We start from the raw sequence: 20427 nt of genomic DNA on the forward strand, positions 1-20427 counted from the left end.
ATATATGCTGAGAATAGCACACAGGAGAAAGACAAGAGAAGGTGTTAAGAATCAGAAACAGACTTCTCACTTTATTAATAGACCACCGCTGTCACTGAGGAAGAGCATGTTGTGGTGGGCTTAGTCTGGAGCTAGCAGGTGCGCTGACAGCTCAGATAACACAGAAAGGCTAGACTCAGGGTTAGAGAAGAAGACTAACTTCAGGGTTAGAGAAGAGGATGTTTGTCTAATAAACCTCGGCTTGACTCAGTCAGATGGTGAAAATTGTGCTGCTTAGAAGCCAGTGGTTCTCCAGATCATTCAGGCCTTTCTCACAGACAGAAAGATCCAGCAAAATGGGTTTGCTTAAGTATCCTCACCATCCCACGGGATTCTCTGCACACAGCTGCTCTGTGCGATAAGTGCAAAAAAATCTAATTTTTTCCACTTCACATGCTTCTCTTGAGCAGAGACACTACAGGGCATCTTATCAACCCTATTTTTTTGTATTTTCAGAAACCTCGTTCTGATCAATACTTCATTTTCCATCAGTGCTTAGGAAATTGCTCAGCACATTTTAAACAGCCAAAGTAGACTTAAACCTGATTTAGATGTTCTACTAATTAGTTCTAATGTTTTTAATAAAGTAAGTAAATTCTCATTATAGGTGTCCTCTGCTGGAGTTCTACGGTAATGAATAGCCTTTTAGTCGTCTTGATTGCTCGATTGATTTTCTTTCAGTTTGTTATTTCTTCAGCGTGTTCGATTAGCATTGGGAGGTCTGCAGTGCATCAGTCAGAAAATCCTCAGTCTTGAAATGTCATTTAATTGATTTGCCTGCCAGCAGGGTTATGGATTTTTGCAGCTTATATGGTAAATAAACGTAAGGCCTTTCACATCCAGGACAATAATAATAATAACAGTAACTATTACTGTAACTTGTTAATGATCATTCTGTGAGTATAATAATAGTGACACCGAGAAACAGTAATGTAGGAATCACTTTCAGAAGATTGTTTTTTCCAGCTGAAGAATGATCAATGGACGTACACACTGCAGCAAAATTCAAGTGTCAGTTCCCGTTTTAATGCTTAATTCTGTGTACACATCAGGCATCAGTGATCAATCACATTCTACAAAGAATCGACTCCAAAAAAAAAAAAAAAAAAAAAAAAAAAAAGGTAGTGGCAACCGTACTTCTGCACAGTGTTTACAGAACATAACTGAACAGCTGGTTGTTAATGGCATATTTAAATGCGTATCAGAGTTGTCTTGTTTTGACTCGGTGTTGCCAGATCTTGTTGCAGAAAGTGAACCGCACCTGCCAACTATATTAGCTTTTTGCTAAATTTAATAATTATCAGCTGAGACCAATTAACAAGCCCAAAGCCACTTAAAAAGCATTACTTATAATCAGTGGACATGGCAACTATTCAAGATGGCACACGACTGCTCTGTTGACAGTGCTTTAAATAAAATCACTGAACATAACACGTCTTTGACTGCTGTATTATTACTTTGGTTAAAATTAGTAGATACTGAACATCGAGGAAGCACAACATTGCTATGGTTACAGGATTCACTCCTGTATTTAAATGCGGTTGGTTAGGGGAAGTGGGAGGCGAGAAAAACTGCAGTGTGCTCTTGTAATAAACAGAATATTATCGTCCATTGGTGTAGGTGCTATTATAGTTATCTTTATTTTTGTAGTTACTGTTCTTGCAGCACTCCAACACTAATAATGGTAAATAAATGCTTAATGTATGCAGCTGTTGTTCTGAAAAAAACATGTGCACAGCAAAATCACTTATCTGTGCACAGATATATACTGCCATTCAACTCATGTGGATACCAAGCGAGCTGGTGTTTTTTAAGTGTCATCATTGTTCTCCCTACAGGACGTTGGTTTCAGTCACTCGTCATACCTGCTGGTGTTCAGTCTGCTGTGCTGTCTGGGTATCGTACTCTGTCTGGCCACATCAGTGGCCGTGGAGTGGACAGGCCTGCGGGTGGCCAAAGAACTGCACCACAGTCTGCTCAGTAATATTATCCTTGCACCAATGAGGTACATCTAAACCTTCGTATTCCTGAGGTGCTTATGTGGAATGTTATTGTATATTGTGTGTAATTTGTCATGACTGAGTCACGGTGTGTGTGGGTATGCATTAGATGAGAGGACATGAGGCAGGTGGCCAGGAGCATAGTAGAGAGAGAGTTTATGTGTGTCTTGTTTTATTGCGCTTTGCCTGTGTACCCTCTCTGTGGCTCATTTAGCCACAAAGCAAACAATGTTAGGGGGGATTTTGTGTCTAAGAAGCACTCGAAGTGCTCATGGAAGGACATCTGGACAGACAGGGTGATATGCTAATCTGTAACTCACTGCTTCCCAAACTGGAGTTGGTGAAAAGCTAGTTAATTAAATAATAATAGTTAATAATAATAATAATTATAAATAGTTAAATATACAAATGATAAGCTAAATGTATTTTATAATTTTTTACTTTATTTTTTATAATTATATTCATTTACCTGCATGCAATGTGACCAAAATCTAAGCTTAATATCTTCTACAGTATTCCATGTAAAAATTTAAGTCAAAGTGGTTTGGATGATTGAATTTTTTTTTAAGTCCCTGCTTTGGGGTATAAAAAATAAAAAAATAGATAAAAAAATAGATTTTGTATTTACATTTTTTTTTTTTTTTAGCTTAGGACAAAAAAAAGTACTGTGTACACATGAAAGCATGAATAATGACCTTAAAATGTTGGACTGTTGCTTGTAAAATGCGGTCATTGGAATATAGTGCAAGAGTCATATGGAATTCTATGAAAAAAGTGGCCTTTGGCTAAATTTGATAAAAGATTGAATTCTTCCCATCTCTCTTTTCCCAGGCTCTTTGAAACGACTCCTTTAGCAAGCATATTAAACCGCTTCTCTTCTGATACCAATACAATAGATCAGGTATGATGCTATTGATCCGTCTGTGTGAGGCAATATGGTGTCCTTGGTTTACTTGGCATTTACAACATTTAGCAATAGCTTTTAAATACCTGCATATTGAATATTTCGGTCTCTCTGTGTTTCAGCACATTCCCGCCACTCTGGAGTGTTTGAGTCGCTCCACGCTGCTGTGTGTATCAGCTCTGGGTGTGATCTCATACGTCACACCGGTTTTTCTCATCATAGTCATCCCGCTGGCCGTCGCCTGCTACTTCATCCAGAAATACTTCCGAGTCGCATCAAAGTAACCGATTCATTTATCAGAGGCTTTTATATGAAACTCTTTACTTCTCCATTGCAGTTGCAATGCTTTGTCCAGATTTGATTTGCTTGATTTTAATTTAACATGTCTTCATTCTAGGAAAAAATATTGATTTAAATATTGATTTGACAGATTTAATCTCAATACTAAGGATACTGTAGTTGAATGAAATTCTATTATTATCCATTGCAATGGGGGCCCAAACGTTGACACACAAAAAGGCACATACTGAACACAGTAATCCATATGACAATAGTGGATGAATCAATGACTTCTGAAGCAAACCGACAGATGAGATGTTTCATTGAATGGACCTGTGTGTGTATTTGCAGAGATCTCCAGCAGCTGGAAGACAGCACACAGCTTCCTCTGCTCTCACACTTCTCTGAGACCGTAGAGGGGCTCACAACCATCAGAGCGTTCAGGTGCGCAGTCTTCTTCAGTCGCTCTGGTTAAAAGCATCTGCTAAATGCCTTCCAATTAAACCTATTCTTCTCGTACTTTCCTTTCCTTTTTTAGGTATGAGCCTAGATTCAGACAGAGACTTCTAGAGTTCACAGATGCCAATAACATGGCCTCTCTCTTCCTCACAGCGGCCAATCGCTGGCTTGAGGTTCGAATGGTGCGTTTCTAAGCCACACAAGTCAATGTTTGTTCCAGTTTCTGTGATTTAAAAAATAAATGTCTTCTTTGTTTGATTAAATGCTGCCTAAAATAGGCTCAGCAGTAACTGTGATACTGTTGTATCACCTGCAGGAGTACATTGGGGCCTGTATTGTCTTAATAGCGGCTGTGGCGTCCATCACAAACTCTCTGTACAATCATCTGTCCACAGGGCTGGTGGGGCTGGGACTCACCTATGCCCTCATGGTAAGAAGACACGTACACATAAACACTTTGATCATCAGCAATGTTGGTTAACTTCTGGTTGTTATATCTCTCAGGTGTCCAACTATCTGAACTGGATGGTGCGTAATCTGGCAGACATGGAGGTGCAGCTGGGAGCAGTGAAGAAGATAAAAGCTCTTCTGAAGACTGAGCCTGAAAACTACGAGGGTCTGTTGTGTGAGTATCACGTCGCATTGGATATACGAGCCACGTTTACTGACTACAGCTGCTTCGCTCTTCACTTCGATTCTAATTTTCACTGGATTTGTCTCCTTAATTTCCTGTTTTCTCAGTTTCTGTCCATCTCCGTATATCTTACAACTCTTGTCTCTTTGGTTGAATGTTTCTCTCTCAGCGGCGTCTCATGTTCCTGAGGGTTGGCCTCAGCGGGGTGAGATTCAGATCCAGAATCTGAGTGTGAGGTATGACAGCACCCTGAAGCCGGTCCTCAAACACGTCAATGCCCACATCAGCCCAGGACAAAAGGTACAACTTACAGTCCTCTGCAAACAAAGTCAAAAACAGTTGAGACAAATATCCCTGCTTTTTTTGGTTGTATAAACTCAATTAAATATTATATTAATAATTATATTAATATATTGTATGTATTATAATAATAATATAATTATTCATTCAAAATTTGTAATGATCTATTTGTCTGTGTAAAAAAACGTAAGAATATATATGAACAGAAAATATATGCTCCAAATATTGCTTTAAATATGTAAAAACTATGTATTATTATATTAAATGTTATTTTTTATTAATTAAGTTACAATGTTACAGTGTATTAAAATATGAAATGCGAACACACACTCTCTCTCTCTTTTAATTATTTAAAAACAATTATAAGGTATATCAAAATATTGAAAAATAAGTAGCATATTAGATATTAAAATTAGTGCTGTCAAACAATTAATCGCATCCAAAAGAAAAGTTTTTATGTAATACATAGGTCTGCCCCCTTATAGACAATTGACCGTTAGTTGACAAGAAGAGGCTTGGTCGACCAAAATGTTATTAGTTGCAGAAAAAAAAAAAATCCACACGAAATCACACAGTCCATGAAGGACAAATCATTAACAGCTGGTCTATGTGGTCTATAGTACATCGTGCAGGACATCCATACACTCACCTAACTTTCATCAACCTCAAATATGGCTTATCATCTGAAATATGTATGTAGTAGCACCTTTACATGGCAGCTCAATCTAATGTAAGCCTAGAAAAAAATGCGATCTTCATGTTGTTTGTGCAGAGTGTGGAAGCTGAACATTAGCGCGTGCTTTGAATACTGCATGACAGATGGAGCCACCGCTCTGATCATTTGCTCTTAAAATACTTCATTATTTATGATCATGCAGATAAGAGTGATGCATCTTTCATTTCTGTAAAGATTTGTGTGCACTCATAATAACAACAAAACACAGTGCTTTTGTAAAATAATTAAAGCAAAAGGATATGCGTTTTCTGTGAACTTGAGCGCATCACATTGATACTCCGTGTATGCTTGCCTTATTACAGACATTAACAATATGTCTATAGAGAGTGAAACTTTTAAATGAACCAATTTAAATGGAAAACAAATATTCTCAGATTATGTAATCTGTATAAGATTATGTAATCCTCCACTACTGCAGAGATGACAAGTCAGTGTTAATGACTTCATCTCTTAAACCAAAAAAAAGGAAGCACTAGTGTAATCTATACATTATTAAAACATTAATTCAGTGTACTTACTGTTTCCCTAACACGATCATAATTATTATATTTGCTGGTGCAGTGTGGTAATCCTTTTTACATGCGCTTGAGTGCTTATTAGGCTATGTAGGTAGTTAAAGGCTCATTATTATGATTTATCTGGTTTATTAATAAAAGCAACAGCTTGGCATAAAGGGGTGCTATTCATTGATTGACAATCACTTTGAAGCAGTCTGAAGTCTGTAGAATGCACTCGTGCTCCTAAATACATTTTACAGTTTACAAGCCCTTTTTTTTGTCTGTGAAATATCCACCGCATCTCTGCAACACATTAGGGAATGTCAACAGGAGGAAACAGTGCTTCTGTCTTCTGTCTTCTGACTGTTTCATTATTTTGGGAAGATATAAAAAGGATAAAAAATAATAAAAGTAAAAAATGTTTAAATGTGAAAAAAAGTCTATATGTGAAAAACACTGTGTGTGTGTGTGTGTGTATGTGTATACAGTATATATATATATATATATATATATATATATATATATATATATATATATATATATATATATATATATATATATATATATATATATATAAAACCCTGGTTCCCAGAAGGGACGTGACGCTGCATCGAAACACGCCACAGCCTTCAGCATGACCACGCTCTAAATCACATGTCTATTCAGTCCAATGGATGGGCAAGACGTCACGGACGGGGTGACATAGCGACCAGGAAGCTTAAAAGCAGCTTCTGGAAAATTAACCAAGCGCTTACAGGGATGCAAAAATAATGGAACTAAGACAGAATCATCTTGTTTCCTCAGAGAACCATGTTTACATGCGTAACCTAGAAAGGTTTCCCTTCAGGAACTTGAGCTGCATCAAAGCGCTTTGGGAACAAGTATTCCCACGCTGCCAGACTTACAAATCCCTGCCTAGTGTGGAAGAGCACAGCTAGGGTGAGAGAACAGAGGAACTCAGAGTGGCTCATATATCTAGGCCATAGAACCTGATGAATGTTAGAGGCATGGACCAACCAGCAGCATTGCAGATGTCCTGCATAGAAACAGTTGCCATAAAGGTCTTGTAGGCCACCACACTTCTGGTAGAGTGAGGGGAGACCAGAGGACTCATAGGAGAGTCAAATGGTATCCACTATCCACTGGCTGAGGGCCTTTTTAGTAGAAGGAAGACCTCTCTTTTCCACTGGGCATATCTGTGAACGAATCCGTCCAGTGCACTCACTGGACACATACAATTAAGCTTCTGCTGGTCAAGGTCCTGAAAGGGAGGAGGACAGAAGGCCTGGAGTATGACAGGCTGTGGTGAAGAGGAGGGAACTTTAGGAACACAACCCGCATGAAGGTAGAGAAATGCTTTGGCCAGACCGGGCACAAATCTAGATAAGAAGGGACCACTGAAAGGGCTTGCAAATCCTCAAGTCTCTAAAGAGGAGAAATCGCCAGAAGGAACTTAGTCTTAATAGTGAGATAGTGATCAGATATCTCCTCTATCGCCTCAAAAGGAGGTTTACAGAGAGCTTGTACCACCACAGCCAGGACCCACATTGGGACACGGGATTGTACTGGAGGCCTCAGCCTTACCACACACAGAGGAAATGTGCAACTAGGGGATGCCTACCCACCGACTGACCACAGAGAGGGGTGGAGTCAGTCAACCCTGCTGAGAATTGGGCATGCGCGGACTTCAGCACTGTACCAACTGGGCAATTAACTGGGTCAAACTGGCAGTCTTCGCATCAATAAGTGAAAAGTTTCCCCTTCAAGGCATACAGCTTCCTCGTAGATTGTGCTCTGGATTGGAGGATGTTCTAGACAACCAGAGAGACTGGAAGCTACAACTTATGCCCCCTCAGGGGCTTCACCCACAGCTTCCACAGCTCTGGTTGGGGGTGCACTGTGGCACCCCCTGTTTGAGAGAGGAGACCTCATAATGGGAATCTCCCAATAGAAGGGACAATAGGTCCGAGAACCATACTTAACCTGGCCAGAACTGGGCCACTAGTACCAGAACTCCCAGGAGCAGAGCAATCAGGGGAAAGGCATACAGACGAAGCCTCAGCCAGGTCTGTACCATAGCGTCCAGTCCAAGAGGAGCTGGATGAGTCCGAGAGAACCAGAGGGGATAGTGCAATGTCTCCGGAGTCGCAAACAGGTCTATCTGAGCCTGGCCAAAAACTCTCCATATCTGCTTCACAACCTTTGTTGAAGCCTCCATTCCCTGGGTATCTGCCTCTGCCTTAACAAGATGTCTGCTCTCATACTGAGATGCCCAGGAATGTGAACTGCTCTCAACAAGAGGAGTTTCCCCTGGGACCACACAAAGATCTGGTGCGCTAACCAGTAAAAGGGGCACAAACTCAGATCTCTCTGGTGGTTGATTTGTAAAAGACAACCGCTGTGTAATCGTTGCGCACCAACAGAAGGTGATCTCTTAGGTCTGGGAAAAATCATTTCAATGCTAGAAACACGTTTAGCATCTCTAGACAGTTGATGTGCCACATGAGATGGCAACCGCTCTACACTCATGACACTCATGACTACTCCCCAACCGGTGAGGGATGTGTCCATCGCTAGCTTTACACTGTGACAAGGAAGTCCCAGCACTAGGCCCTGAGACAAGAACCAAGGTTTCCTCCATGTCTAAGGCACGAAGATGTCGCCGTGTGACCTTGAGCATGTGGAATGTTCCCCCTAGGGGCGAACCCCCTGGTCTTAAGCTACCACTTTAAGGGTCTCATGTACAGCAGGCCAAAATGTATAATGTTGGACAAGGCTGCCGTGTATTTTAAAATCCTTGACAGTGATTGACTGGCCTTCTCTCAATATTGCGACTGCAGTGAAGATCCAAAACCAAGTTAAAAAAAGGATGGAGATATGGAAGTATGTGTATTTTAGATTGATTGTGTCAAACCAGTCCTCAGACCTGATCTGAGACATGACTTGCTTGAATTTAAGCATCCTTCGGATGCGGATGAAGTACCAGCTGTAGAACCCCGATTCTCTGTTGAGAGGTGGGACCACCTCGATGGCCTCCTTAAACCTTTGTGGAAGAAGACAGGAGTAGCTTCAAGCCCTCTCCCCAGGGGGAAGAAACCACAGAGCAGGTCTCCGATCCCAGAGAGTGAGCGCTGGATCTGGTGATCCAGATCCCTCCACCGGATCCATCTGCGATCCCCACGAGTGAAACCACCACTTCTCTTTAGTCGAAGCAGGACTGGCACTGTGAAGAATGCTGGTGAAGGCTCCCTCCTCGAAGAGGAAAACATATGCAGTGGCGGATGCTCGCAATGCGGACAGTCAGATAGATGACTCTGCATGCATCGCTCCCAAGCAGACAATGCACAGACTGTGTATATCCGCAGTAATATGCTAGCAGGGAGGAACACACAGCCTGAAATGCTGTCTGCTCTCGCAAAAGTGTTTAGTCTTTTCACTTGACTTTGGCATGCATTATGGTGAGGAACACTAAATATGACATACAAATGGACAGTCAGACTGACACACACAAAAAGTGTTTGCTGAATGACAGAAATCTGCCGCTGTATCCACCGCACATGCTTTTAACCTTCCTGTTCGCTACATCACCCTGCCCGTGACGTCTCGCCCATCCATTGGACTGATTACACATGTGATTCAGATCGTGGTCATGCTAAAGGTGTTCCTATAGCGTTTTGATGCAGCTCAAATTCCTGAAGGGGAACTGTTGTGTTGATCTGTTTTAGGTTGGAATCTGTGGTAGAACAGGAAGTGGCAAGTCATCTTTCTCATTAGCCTTTTTCCGGATGGTGGACACATTTGAAGGTGACTAATTTTTCAAGTTCAAACTAATGTAATTTAAATTACAAAGCATGTATAATCTATAAAATGGATTTAAAGACTCTATACTTTAACAGGGCGAATAATCATCGATGACATTGATATAGCAAAGCTGCCTCTTCAGACACTGAGGTCACGATTCTCTATTATTCTGCAAGATCCCTTCTTATTCAGCGGAACCATCCGGTACGTCTCATGAAACCAAAATACTGTGTCAATTATATTTTCATAATATCCTAGGCATTACTATATTCATTTACAGTTACAACAAATGTACTTATGAAGAACATAATCAGTTTTTTTTTTACTGGATACATGAGACATGATTTTACAAACTGTACATTATATACATTATGAGTGGAAGACAGACAAGCATAAATAAGCATGTATATATTATTTATCACTGCTGTTCTCTAAATGTACTATAGCAAAGGCAGAGTGAACTCATTTTTTTTTGGTCTTGTTGTCTTGTTTTAAAAGCCCCGTCATACATCACTAAGGGACTGAAGTACTGAAGGATTTCTAGGGCAAGCTGAATTTATAATGACGTTTTATAATGCCTAATTTTCTTCTGTTCAGTTTTAATCTAGATCCAGAAATGAAGGCTACAGACAGCATGTTGTGGGAGGCGTTAGAAATTGCACAACTCAAACCAGTAGTTAAAGCATTGCCTGGAGGACTAGGTAAGACAAGAACCATGCCAGATACTGAAACCACATTAAATAGATTGTTCACCAAAAACGTTTCGTCACTGCTCAACTTCATGTCATTTCAAACTTACTGTATATTACTTTTTTCTTGTTCTGTTGAACTTATAAGCAGATTTCTTTCCCTTTAACCCTGTTAAGCCTGGAATAACACAAAATAACAAAATGGAAGCGTTTATTAAACCTTCAGAGAAAAGCTTCCTTTGTTTTAAGTATCATATTTGATACATCAGGCTTTTTTGGCTCATATAATATGATATAGTCAGAATATGGATGAAAAAAAAAAACATCTCTCATTTTATTCAGATGCCAAAACTGAGAAAAAAAATATGCTGATATTTTTATGGCCAAAGAATACAACGAAGATTCTGATAACTTGTAAATCATTTTGAACTTTATGACATTATAGCAGAATACTTATTAAATCATGTAAATATTAGTTGTCACTCTATATTTCCCATTAATACATCATAAGATGATATTTAAATGTTTAGTTTTATGATCAAAGGTTTGCGGTTTCAAAACAAATAATGCAATGCAACACAACATTCTAGAAAATGAAATATGGATAATCAAGTAAAAAGTTTATCTTCAAATATTACTAACAATATAAAAAATAGTTTAACAAAGATTTCACAGCAAAAAGACACATTAACTACAACCTTGAGATGGATGATTTTACAATTAATGTAATATATTTTTCACTTGATAAAGTATAAATGATCATTCAGATGACATAAAGCCATAAACGTTTGATCATTTCGAGGAATTTAGAGAAATAAGGTTAATATGGTTTTATGAATAGATGCCTTTATGAATGATTGAACTGGTGTACCCCTCTGGACAGTGCCATTAGAAATAATATCTCATATTTCTAAACAAAAGCACATTAAATTGACTGCGTGGTCATCTGATAATCATATCACCTCCAGACATCAAACAAGCTGCAGCAATATTTCACTCTGATCGTATAAAAACTGTTTAGACTTTGAATCAAAAGCTATCTAAAATTATGATTTATGCTCTTTCACCTTGTGTTTCAGACGCCATAATAGCTGAAGGTGGGGAGAACTTCAGCCAGGGGCAGCGTCAGCTCTTCTGTCTGGCGCGCGCATTTGTGCGGAAGAGCAGTATTCTGATAATGGACGAGGCCACTGCTTCCATAGACATGGCCACGGTGTGTGTGTGTGTGTGTAGAAGTATAATAGAGAGTCTGAGAGGTAGAGGGAACAGCCCAAGGGCCAAGACCTCGATTCTCAAGCACTCTTCTCCTCTGCCTTCAGAATAAATGAAGCGTGGCTCTGCTAAATGCACTGTCTGAGTTCAGTAGAGGAATGGACACACAGTGAGGGTCAATTTGACTGATTCATACAGAAAGGAAAGCATTTATGTTAAAGGTGCTCGTGTTTAAATCAACTACAGACTAATATCAAGAATTCAGTATAGAAATGCCATGCCAGGATGAATGTAAGGCATCAATAAAGCATAAACAAATATACAAAGTAACATACTGTATACTTAAATTCATGTTAACTTTCCAGTGAAATCTTCACTTCAATTGTATTAAGAATAAAAATAATTATGCATACATTGGAGAAATGCAATTCAAAATATTATTTTAAATAATTAAAAATATATTTAATATGAATATATATATTAAATATATTTATATATAATATAAATTATATGAATATAAATATATAAATGCAAATGCCTGTAAATATTTTCAAAATATATACTGTATGTGTGTGCTTTTATATATACATAATAAATATACACAGTACAGAAACATTTATATTTATATATATGTGTATATATAAATGTAAACAAAAACTTTATTTTAGTTGTAATTAAATGCTTAAAACACGTAATACATTATATTATAGTGGTGTTTTAATATGCTATGTTAAGAAGTATGAAATTATTTAAATAATATAATTATCAATACTGTTGTTTTTAATATGTTAGGCCAAAGAAATATAAACCAATTAATATATAAAATAGTATATATATATATATATATATATATATATACACACACACACACATATATATATATATATACACATACACACACACACACACACACACATATACATATATATATATATATATATACCCTTTTAATATGTTAAGTTAAAGTTAGATTTAAAAAAATTATAATATAATGATTTTTATATAAAGTAAGATTATACATACACACACACACACACACATATGTTATTTTTAATAGGCTAGGTTAAAAAGTTATAATTTATTTACAAATTTAATATAATATAATGATCTTTTTAATGTTAGGTTAAAGTTTGGAGTTCTAAAAATATATATAATAAAATATCATGCTCATCTTAGTAGGTTATATAGTATATTTTATTTATAATTACTAATGCTCTTTTTAATAGGTTAGATTCAATAGTTATGATATTATTAAAAATGATCAAATATAAAGCTTGGGTTAGTTCAGTATGAAAGTCTTAAAAACGTATTCCATTGTTATATTATGTTGTGTTATATTTATTTAATAGGAGAGTATTCTGCAGAAAGTTGTGATGACTGCCTTCGCCGACAGAACTGTGGTCACCATCGCTGTAAGTTCCCTGTCAGGTTGCGTTCTGACATTAATATTTAAATTCTGCTCATCATTAAAGTCTGACAGCATGACGACGACTGAATGCTTTTAATGATTGAGAGGCATTTATCCTGCTCAAACAAAGTCTGGCCACTTGTGTGTTTTTCCACAGCACCGTGTGCACACCATCCTGAACGCAGACCTGGTGATTGTGATGAAGAGAGGAGTCATCCTGGAGTTTGACCAGCCCGAGGTTCTCCTCAGTCAAGACGACAGTGTGTTTGCCTCGTTCGTCAGAGCCGACAAATAAACCAGAGACCCTCGACTGAAAGTGCAATTGAACCGTCAATAATGAATAATTTATTACTGCGATTATCATCACATTTGTAAATAAAATATTAATCATTTATTAATAAAAAAATATATAAACAACTTTTATGCTTATTTTGATTTTCTCCCTTTTATTTTTTATATTGATATATGTGATATATGATATATGTATATAGATGTGTGTGTGTGTGTGTCTCTCTCTCTCTCTCTATATATATGTATATATAGATGTGTGTGTGTGTGTGTGTGGGGAGGGGGGTGTCTCTCTTTCTATATATATGTAGATGTGTGTGTGTGTGTGTGTGTGTGTGTGTGTGTGTGTCTCTCTCTCTCTCTATATATAGATGTATAGATGTGTGTGTGTGTGTGTACTGAAATACACCTTTTAATAGGTTATATTTACAATCCTCTTTTTCATCAAGTTAAAAAATAATTCTAATATATAATGTAATGTTACTTTTTTGTAAATAGATTAGGTTACGGTGGAAATTAACAAAACAAAACATAATATAATGTAATAAATATATGCTTTTTTTTCAAATGTCTGTTAAAAAGCTAGCTTTTAATTATTTTAAAAATCAATATAATATAAACAATGCTCTTTTTAATAGAGTAAGTAAAAAGTTAGAAATGAACAAAACAATGTTATGTAATATGCTATGATATGATATAATATAACACGCTTTTTAGATATGTCTATTTTCAAAAGCAAAAAAAAAAAACATATATATATATAGGTCCAAATATAACACATTGATATAATTCTCTTTTTAAAAGACTGGTTAAAAGTGAGAAATACAACTTCAAAATACAAACAATATAATTATATAATTCTCTTTTTAATAGGCTAGGTTAAAAAGCTAGAAATAATAATAATAAAAGATATATTATATCACTATGTTATATTAAATAACATGCTATAGTTTAGGATAAAAAGTTTAAAAATTAAGTAAAAAATAAATAGTTATATTCAGGCACGTGCACAGGTAGGGCTCAACCTGTGCAGAGCACATGCCCTTTTTGCCCTTACACTCCGAAGTGCCCTTTTTTTGGTGTTTTTTTTTTTTTTTTTTTAATCAATGCTATTGGTCACCCTTTACGTCTGTCTGTCTGTCTGTTTTACCAAATGAAAGTTCTTAAAACGAGCTTATGTAAATCTTATTCGATCCTCAAGCGGTCAGTAAGCTGATAACTCCGCCCCCTCTCATTGAATCAACTGAAGTTCCACTGCAGCCGCACAGTAGACACCAGCTGAGCTGAACAAAGTTTTGCAAAGGGTAAATAAATATCTTGTTGTTTGAATAAGTACTACTAAACACTGTCTATAAAGGCTCATATTTTATTTATTTGATGACTCACTGACTGAGACATGTGGGACGTCGCCTGAGAGAGAGGGCTAGCATTTGCCATCTAGTCATAGCCAATACATAGCCAACACAGTCTGTGCATACAGTTGCATTTCATCTTTTATAAAATACTAATTTGGCCAAATGCATTTTACCACAGGAAAAACTGAGCGCTCCGTCTATATAGCTAAAAAAAACTAGTTTGTAACCTATATGAAAATGTAATGTGATGCCCGCAGCGGCAGGCGCCGTCGCCGTTTTAATGACGGACAGAAAAAAAAATCACATTTGCACACATTCGCTGGTCAAAAACGATATATTGATAAGTAATACAACAACATATAGTTTGTTTTTACCCTCGGAAAATCATAACAGGTGCGCCCCCGCTGTTTCGTACTGGAACTTACACAGCGACGAGTGATCTTCGTCACCTAGATAACATATTTCTAAGAAATTTCTTCTTTGATTTATGATTGCTGATACACTTAATTTATTAACATTTAGGCTAATCATGTTATGGTATACTCTCTGTATACTCTCTGTATAAAATGTTGTAAAACATGGTTTTACTACAGTAATGTAGTAGTAACTAAAAAAAAAAATTACAGAAGTTCACTGAAATCTTTATATTTTATCATACAGAATGTAATTCATGATTCATTCCAAGGCTTCATTTATTTGATCCATAATACAGCAAAATCAGTAATATTGTGTAATAGTTTTACAATTTTAAATAACTGTTTTCTATTTGAATATTTTAAAATGTAATTTATTTTTGTGATCAAAGCTGAATTTTCAGCATCATTACATCAGTACTCTTCAGTGTCACGTGATCCTTCAGAAATGCTTTTCACTGCAACTGTACTTTTCACACTATTTTTATTCATTTTTTCATTGCTGGCTTATTTTAGGGAAAGTTTAGTGAATAACAGACCTTCAAGAGACCAACATCCCTGGTCCACCACAGTATCAAATTTTTGCCAGATACATGGCTCACAGAAGGTTGCTGTTGTATTAGGTTTAAAGAAGCCCTTAAAACCCTGTTTATCTATATTATCTAATTATCTAATATTATTATTATGGTTGTTATTAATCGTGAATAAATCTAAAGCTTTTGAGACTATTATTTTGTGTTATTGAATTTGTCATGAAGATGTGACCATTTCTTCCTTTTATGCAGGCTTACTAAATAATCTTGATATAAAAAGGGGGGGGGGGGGGTGCCCTTTTTCAGTTTCAGCACATGCCCCTCAAAAGGTCTGTGCACGGCCCTGGTTATATTAGTACTGCTCTTAAGCTCTTAACATGAGATACTTCAACAGTACAGCATTGCAGACTACAGCTTCTGTATCTGGAGTCCTCGCTGTGAAGAGTGTATCGTTCAGCCTAGCGTGCGTTTAATTGTTAATGCAGAGCGGTTTCTAACTGTGCTAAAGATCGCGTTTAGCACGCATGCCCTCTGCAGAACGAGTCACACTGTCCGTCCCAAAGTCACATCTGAGAGGATGTGCGAGAAAATATCCGGTTGCAGTTGACAGACAGCGGCAGCAGGAGCAGGAGCACCAAAAGCGGCGTCTTCCCTCGGGACCGCCTCACCTCCTGTGAGCGAGTGCGCAGAGTTTACGACTTAATAACGCAGCCGTGACATTGTAGCATGGACCAGCTATGTTGTCCAGAAAAGGACTCATTCCCGAGGATTACCTGCTGACCCGCTTGGCGGAGGATGTGTTGCAGCCAAAATTCAAGACTAAACAGCGGAAAGCGCGATTCGTCGCCAAGAACGGAACGTGCAACGTCGCGCACACGAACATTCGCGAACAAGGACGCTTTCTCCAGGACGTCTTCACTACTCTAGTGGACCTAAAATGGCTTCACACGCTCCTGATCTTCACCATGTCGTTCCTGTGCAGTTGGCTCTTGTTCGGGATGATCTGGTGGCTCATCGCGTTCGCGCACGGAGATCTGGACCAGAAAGGGGACGACTTTGTGCCGTGCGTAACGGACATCCACTCGTTCTCCTCCGCCTTTCTGTTCTCCATCGAAGTTCAGGTGACTATCGGCTTTGGCGGGCGCGTGATCACGGAGGAGTGCGTGTCGGCCATCGTGATACTGATCCTCCAAAACATCGTAGGTCTGGTGATCAATGCCATCATGCTGGGATGCATCTTCATGAAAACGGCGCAAGCGAACCGGCGCGCGGAGACGCTCATCTTCAGCAAGCACGCGGTTATCACCGTCAGAAACAACAAACTGTGCTTCATGTTTCGTCTTGGGGACTTGAGGAAGAGCATGATCATCAGTGCCACCGTGCACGTGCAGGTGGTGCGCAAGACCGTCACCAATGAAGGCGAGATCGTGCCTTTGGACCAGATAGACATCCAGATGGACAACCCTGTGGGCACCAACAGCATCTTCCTGGTGTCCCCCCTCATCATCAGTCACGTCATTGATAAAAACAGCCCTCTGTATGATTTATCAGCGGCGGATCTGCAGCAGGAGGACATCGAGGTGATCGTCGTTCTGGAGGGCGTGGTGGAGACCACCGGCATCACCACCCAAGCGCGGACCTCTTACCTGTCCGACGAGATCCTGTGGGGTCACAGGTTCGTGCCTACGGTGTCTGAGGAGGACGGGATGTACGCGGTGGACTATTCGAAGTTTGGAAACACCGTAAAAGTGGCGACGCCGAGCTGCAGCGCGCGCGCTCTGGATGAGGCGGGAGGGATGGAGAGCGTCAGACTGAAGGAGTCCAGCGGCGCGTCAGTGAGGAGGAGAACCAGACACCAAGACACCAAAGAACTGTGAATGTACTGCCTTTAACCTCCGGACACACACACACACACACACACACACACACACACACAATACTGTATATTGGAAGACCCACGTCTACTGAACAGGTTTGACTACTTTAGTAATTTCCATGTGTATAATCTTAATGTTTAAGCATATAATGATATTCAAGGGAATTGTGTTCTTCTCATTTTAAAGCAACAGTTTGGTCCATTTTCTATTCTAACACACCAATGCATCTGTGAATAAGGCAAGGTTCAAAAAGAAATGACTGATTGAGTCAGCGTGGAAGAGCTCTGGTGGGACTTTAAATGCAGACCTCGAGCCCCGAACTCACCACCAAACACCAACGACTTGTACATACACTATATTGCCAAAAGTATTGGCACCCCTTCAAAAGGCACTTCCAAAACTGTGGCAACCAAGGTGAAAACATTTAAAAACTGTATTTTCATCTCTGTTGCAACAGTTTTGGAAGTGTCTAGAATGACTGTACTCATATATACAAGTCGTTGGTGTTTGGTGATGAGGTTTGGGCTCAAGGTCTGCGATTAAAGTCACTCCAGAGGTTTCTACAGACCAGTCAAGTTCTTCTACACTGACTCAATCAGTCATTTCTTTTCGAACCTCACCTTATACCTCATACTCATGCAAATTACTAAAGTAGTCACAACTGTTCAGTAAAAGGTGATATATTGTGTGTGTGTGTGTGTGTGTGTGTTTGTGTGTATACAAAGTGGTGGACAAAATTATTAGAACACCTGACAGATCTGAAATTATTAACCTTCTGTGCCTCCTAAACATGATTTCATTTCATAATGTTCATGAAACATGCAGATGGTTGCTCTGAGCACAACAAATATCAGATGAAGCGAGTCATACTGTTTTTATCCACTTTTAACACTTGTAATATTTGGTGTGTCCACCTTTTGCAGCATTTACAGCAGCACATCTCTGCCTAGTGTCAATATATTTCCTGAGAACTTCCACAGTAATGTTATCTCATGCATTCTGCAACTCAAGCCAAAGGATTTCCTTTGAATGTACAATAATAGACGTCTAGTTTATTTTCAACCCATGGGAACTCGCCCCGAACTTGCTCGATGGGATCGAGGTCCAGACTTTGTGGGGACCGGTCCATCATTTTCAGTGTTCCAGCAGATTCCTTCCATCGCAGATAGTTCTGCCAATAGTTTGTTTTATGGTACTGCAACGGCCAAATCAACAAAAACAACTGAAACCTCTTAAATATTAAAGTGTTCTAATCATTTTGGCCACCATGGTATATAACTGTAACATATTACATTTAATTTATACACACACAGCTAATAGTTAATTTATAATTTACATTTTATTTAATAAAAAAAAAATATTTTTATATTTGATGTTTCTCAATATGCTGCTTATTAATGAATTGTAATAATTGTGTGATATATTGTGATATTTAACATTTCTATTTTTTTTATAGAAATTTAATCTGAGAGTAGGCTAATACTATCTAAATTAATACAAATTAAATAAAAATAAATAAATAAAATTTATAAATAAAATTAAAATATATATTTTTATTTTAATGTTAATTATAGCTATTTTTTCTATAAGTTGCTCTCTATATATTAATTCATAATAATTAATTATTATTCATAATAATACATTTTTGTTTAATATTTTAATTGCATTTGTAATCTAAATATTTAATTTGAGATGTCTTTACATCGCTATAAACAAAACTAGATATCTCCACGTAATTGGTAAGTCTCAGGAGGTTAATGCTGAAAAATACCACGTTTGTATTTACAGTAAAACATTAGACCAATATTAAATATTAATATTATATATTTTATTGAGGGTATTCAGTTCTAAGAAATACGTTGATGCTTTATATGCAGTTTTCTTCATATAAAGCTCTCTTGTTGAGAGATGCACGTCTGAATGAAGCTCTCAGGGTGTTGAAAGACAGCACGTGCTTTGAGGAAGCGCATGACGTTTCATACAACCGCTGTTTATGCCCGTCTTGTTATATTAATAAACCAGCCTGTTTAATTGTGTTGTGTTCCTGTTTAAAACTTGCTGCTATCAAAGGTTTTGTTGTTGCTGTACTCCTACAGTATATTACAGCTAAAGGTTTATCTTATCGTTCTTAATTAGGTGACTCTGATTTACCAGAACATAATTATTCTGATGTTGCTTGGCACAATCACGAGCCTTTTAAAATGAGTCGATTTTACGCCAGGTTTATGCGTTAACTGCGTCTTAATTGAGAAACGCTGCCATCTTGTGGGTTGTGAAGTTGACCTACATATTATTTAGCGTTAGCATGATTGTCTCTGTTGTATTCAGTTTAATTACACGGATATTCTTGACAGCTAGAGAGGGCGGTTTATATGATAATTCATTCTCTTACATGTCTAACACAAAAAGAAGCAACTTGGACATTTTTCCTTCATCACTTCACCTTGTTATTGCCTTACCAGTGTTTGTTCTCGTTTGTGTTTTTATGTCTTCAAAGCTGCTTCTTCGGCTGTACAGGCAGAAACAGTTTTTTTTCTTCTCGTTGTGTCCGCTGGTAAAGCAGTATATCTAGTTGGTTCAGGGTAGTACACTACGCTCATAGTCTGTCTATAAAGGCAGCAGCCAATGAGCGCGAGGATACTCTGTGACGCAGGAGAAATGCGTGGTTTACGGTTTACGTCACTTCAACATGGCGATGCACACGAAAGGGCGACACTTTTATAGAAAACTATTTAGTAATAAGTATTGAGTAATTACAGCCACCTCATTTGAGTGTGTATTATTCTAAGGAAGCTGTTTCTGCCACTGAATAAGAAAAAAAGAGTAATAGCATTTCTCAGAAAAAGTTAAAATTGCTAAATGAATTAAGTATAAAGAAAACAAAAACACTGAGAGATAAAAACTCAGAAATGTTTATTTCTCAAGTGGGAAAAAAGAAGAAAAAAGTGAGAATTGCAAGAAAATAAGTAAAATTTCTAGGTTTGCATCTGGTAACTCTGGCGA

General features: G+C 38.0%; 2 protein-coding genes across 2 annotated transcripts in view; both read left to right on the top strand.

The window, feature by feature from the left end:
* The window catches only part of LOC113043572 (ATP-binding cassette sub-family C member 8-like), a 74026-nt gene extending 60693 nt beyond the window's left edge, over positions 1-13333 (top strand). Inside the window, exons 27-40 of the mRNA XM_026203036.1 lie at positions 1878-2044; positions 2871-2940; positions 3066-3223; positions 3574-3666; positions 3761-3863; positions 3998-4111; positions 4186-4306; positions 4485-4615; positions 9574-9652; positions 9745-9853; positions 10247-10350; positions 11418-11551; positions 12900-12962; positions 13116-13333. Of these exons, the coding sequence (XP_026058821.1) occupies positions 1878-2044; positions 2871-2940; positions 3066-3223; positions 3574-3666; positions 3761-3863; positions 3998-4111; positions 4186-4306; positions 4485-4615; positions 9574-9652; positions 9745-9853; positions 10247-10350; positions 11418-11551; positions 12900-12962; positions 13116-13253 (1584 nt within the window). The 3' untranslated portion in view covers positions 13254-13333. The remainder of the gene's footprint in view (positions 1-1877; positions 2045-2870; positions 2941-3065; positions 3224-3573; positions 3667-3760; positions 3864-3997; positions 4112-4185; positions 4307-4484; positions 4616-9573; positions 9653-9744; positions 9854-10246; positions 10351-11417; positions 11552-12899; positions 12963-13115) is intronic.
* A 2584-nt stretch (positions 13334-15917) lies between these two features.
* LOC113043573 (ATP-sensitive inward rectifier potassium channel 11-like) lies at positions 15918-18809 on the top strand. The gene has a single exon (XM_026203037.1). The coding sequence runs from the start codon at positions 16285-16287 to the stop codon at positions 17422-17424; it is 1140 nt and encodes a 379-aa protein (XP_026058822.1). The 5' UTR covers positions 15918-16284; the 3' UTR covers positions 17425-18809.
* The last annotated feature ends 1618 nt before the right edge of the window (positions 18810-20427 follow it).

This window comes from Carassius auratus, chromosome 25 (genome assembly GCF_003368295.1).
Source record: "Carassius auratus strain Wakin chromosome 25, ASM336829v1, whole genome shotgun sequence".
Taxonomy (NCBI): Eukaryota; Metazoa; Chordata; class Actinopteri; order Cypriniformes; family Cyprinidae; genus Carassius; species Carassius auratus.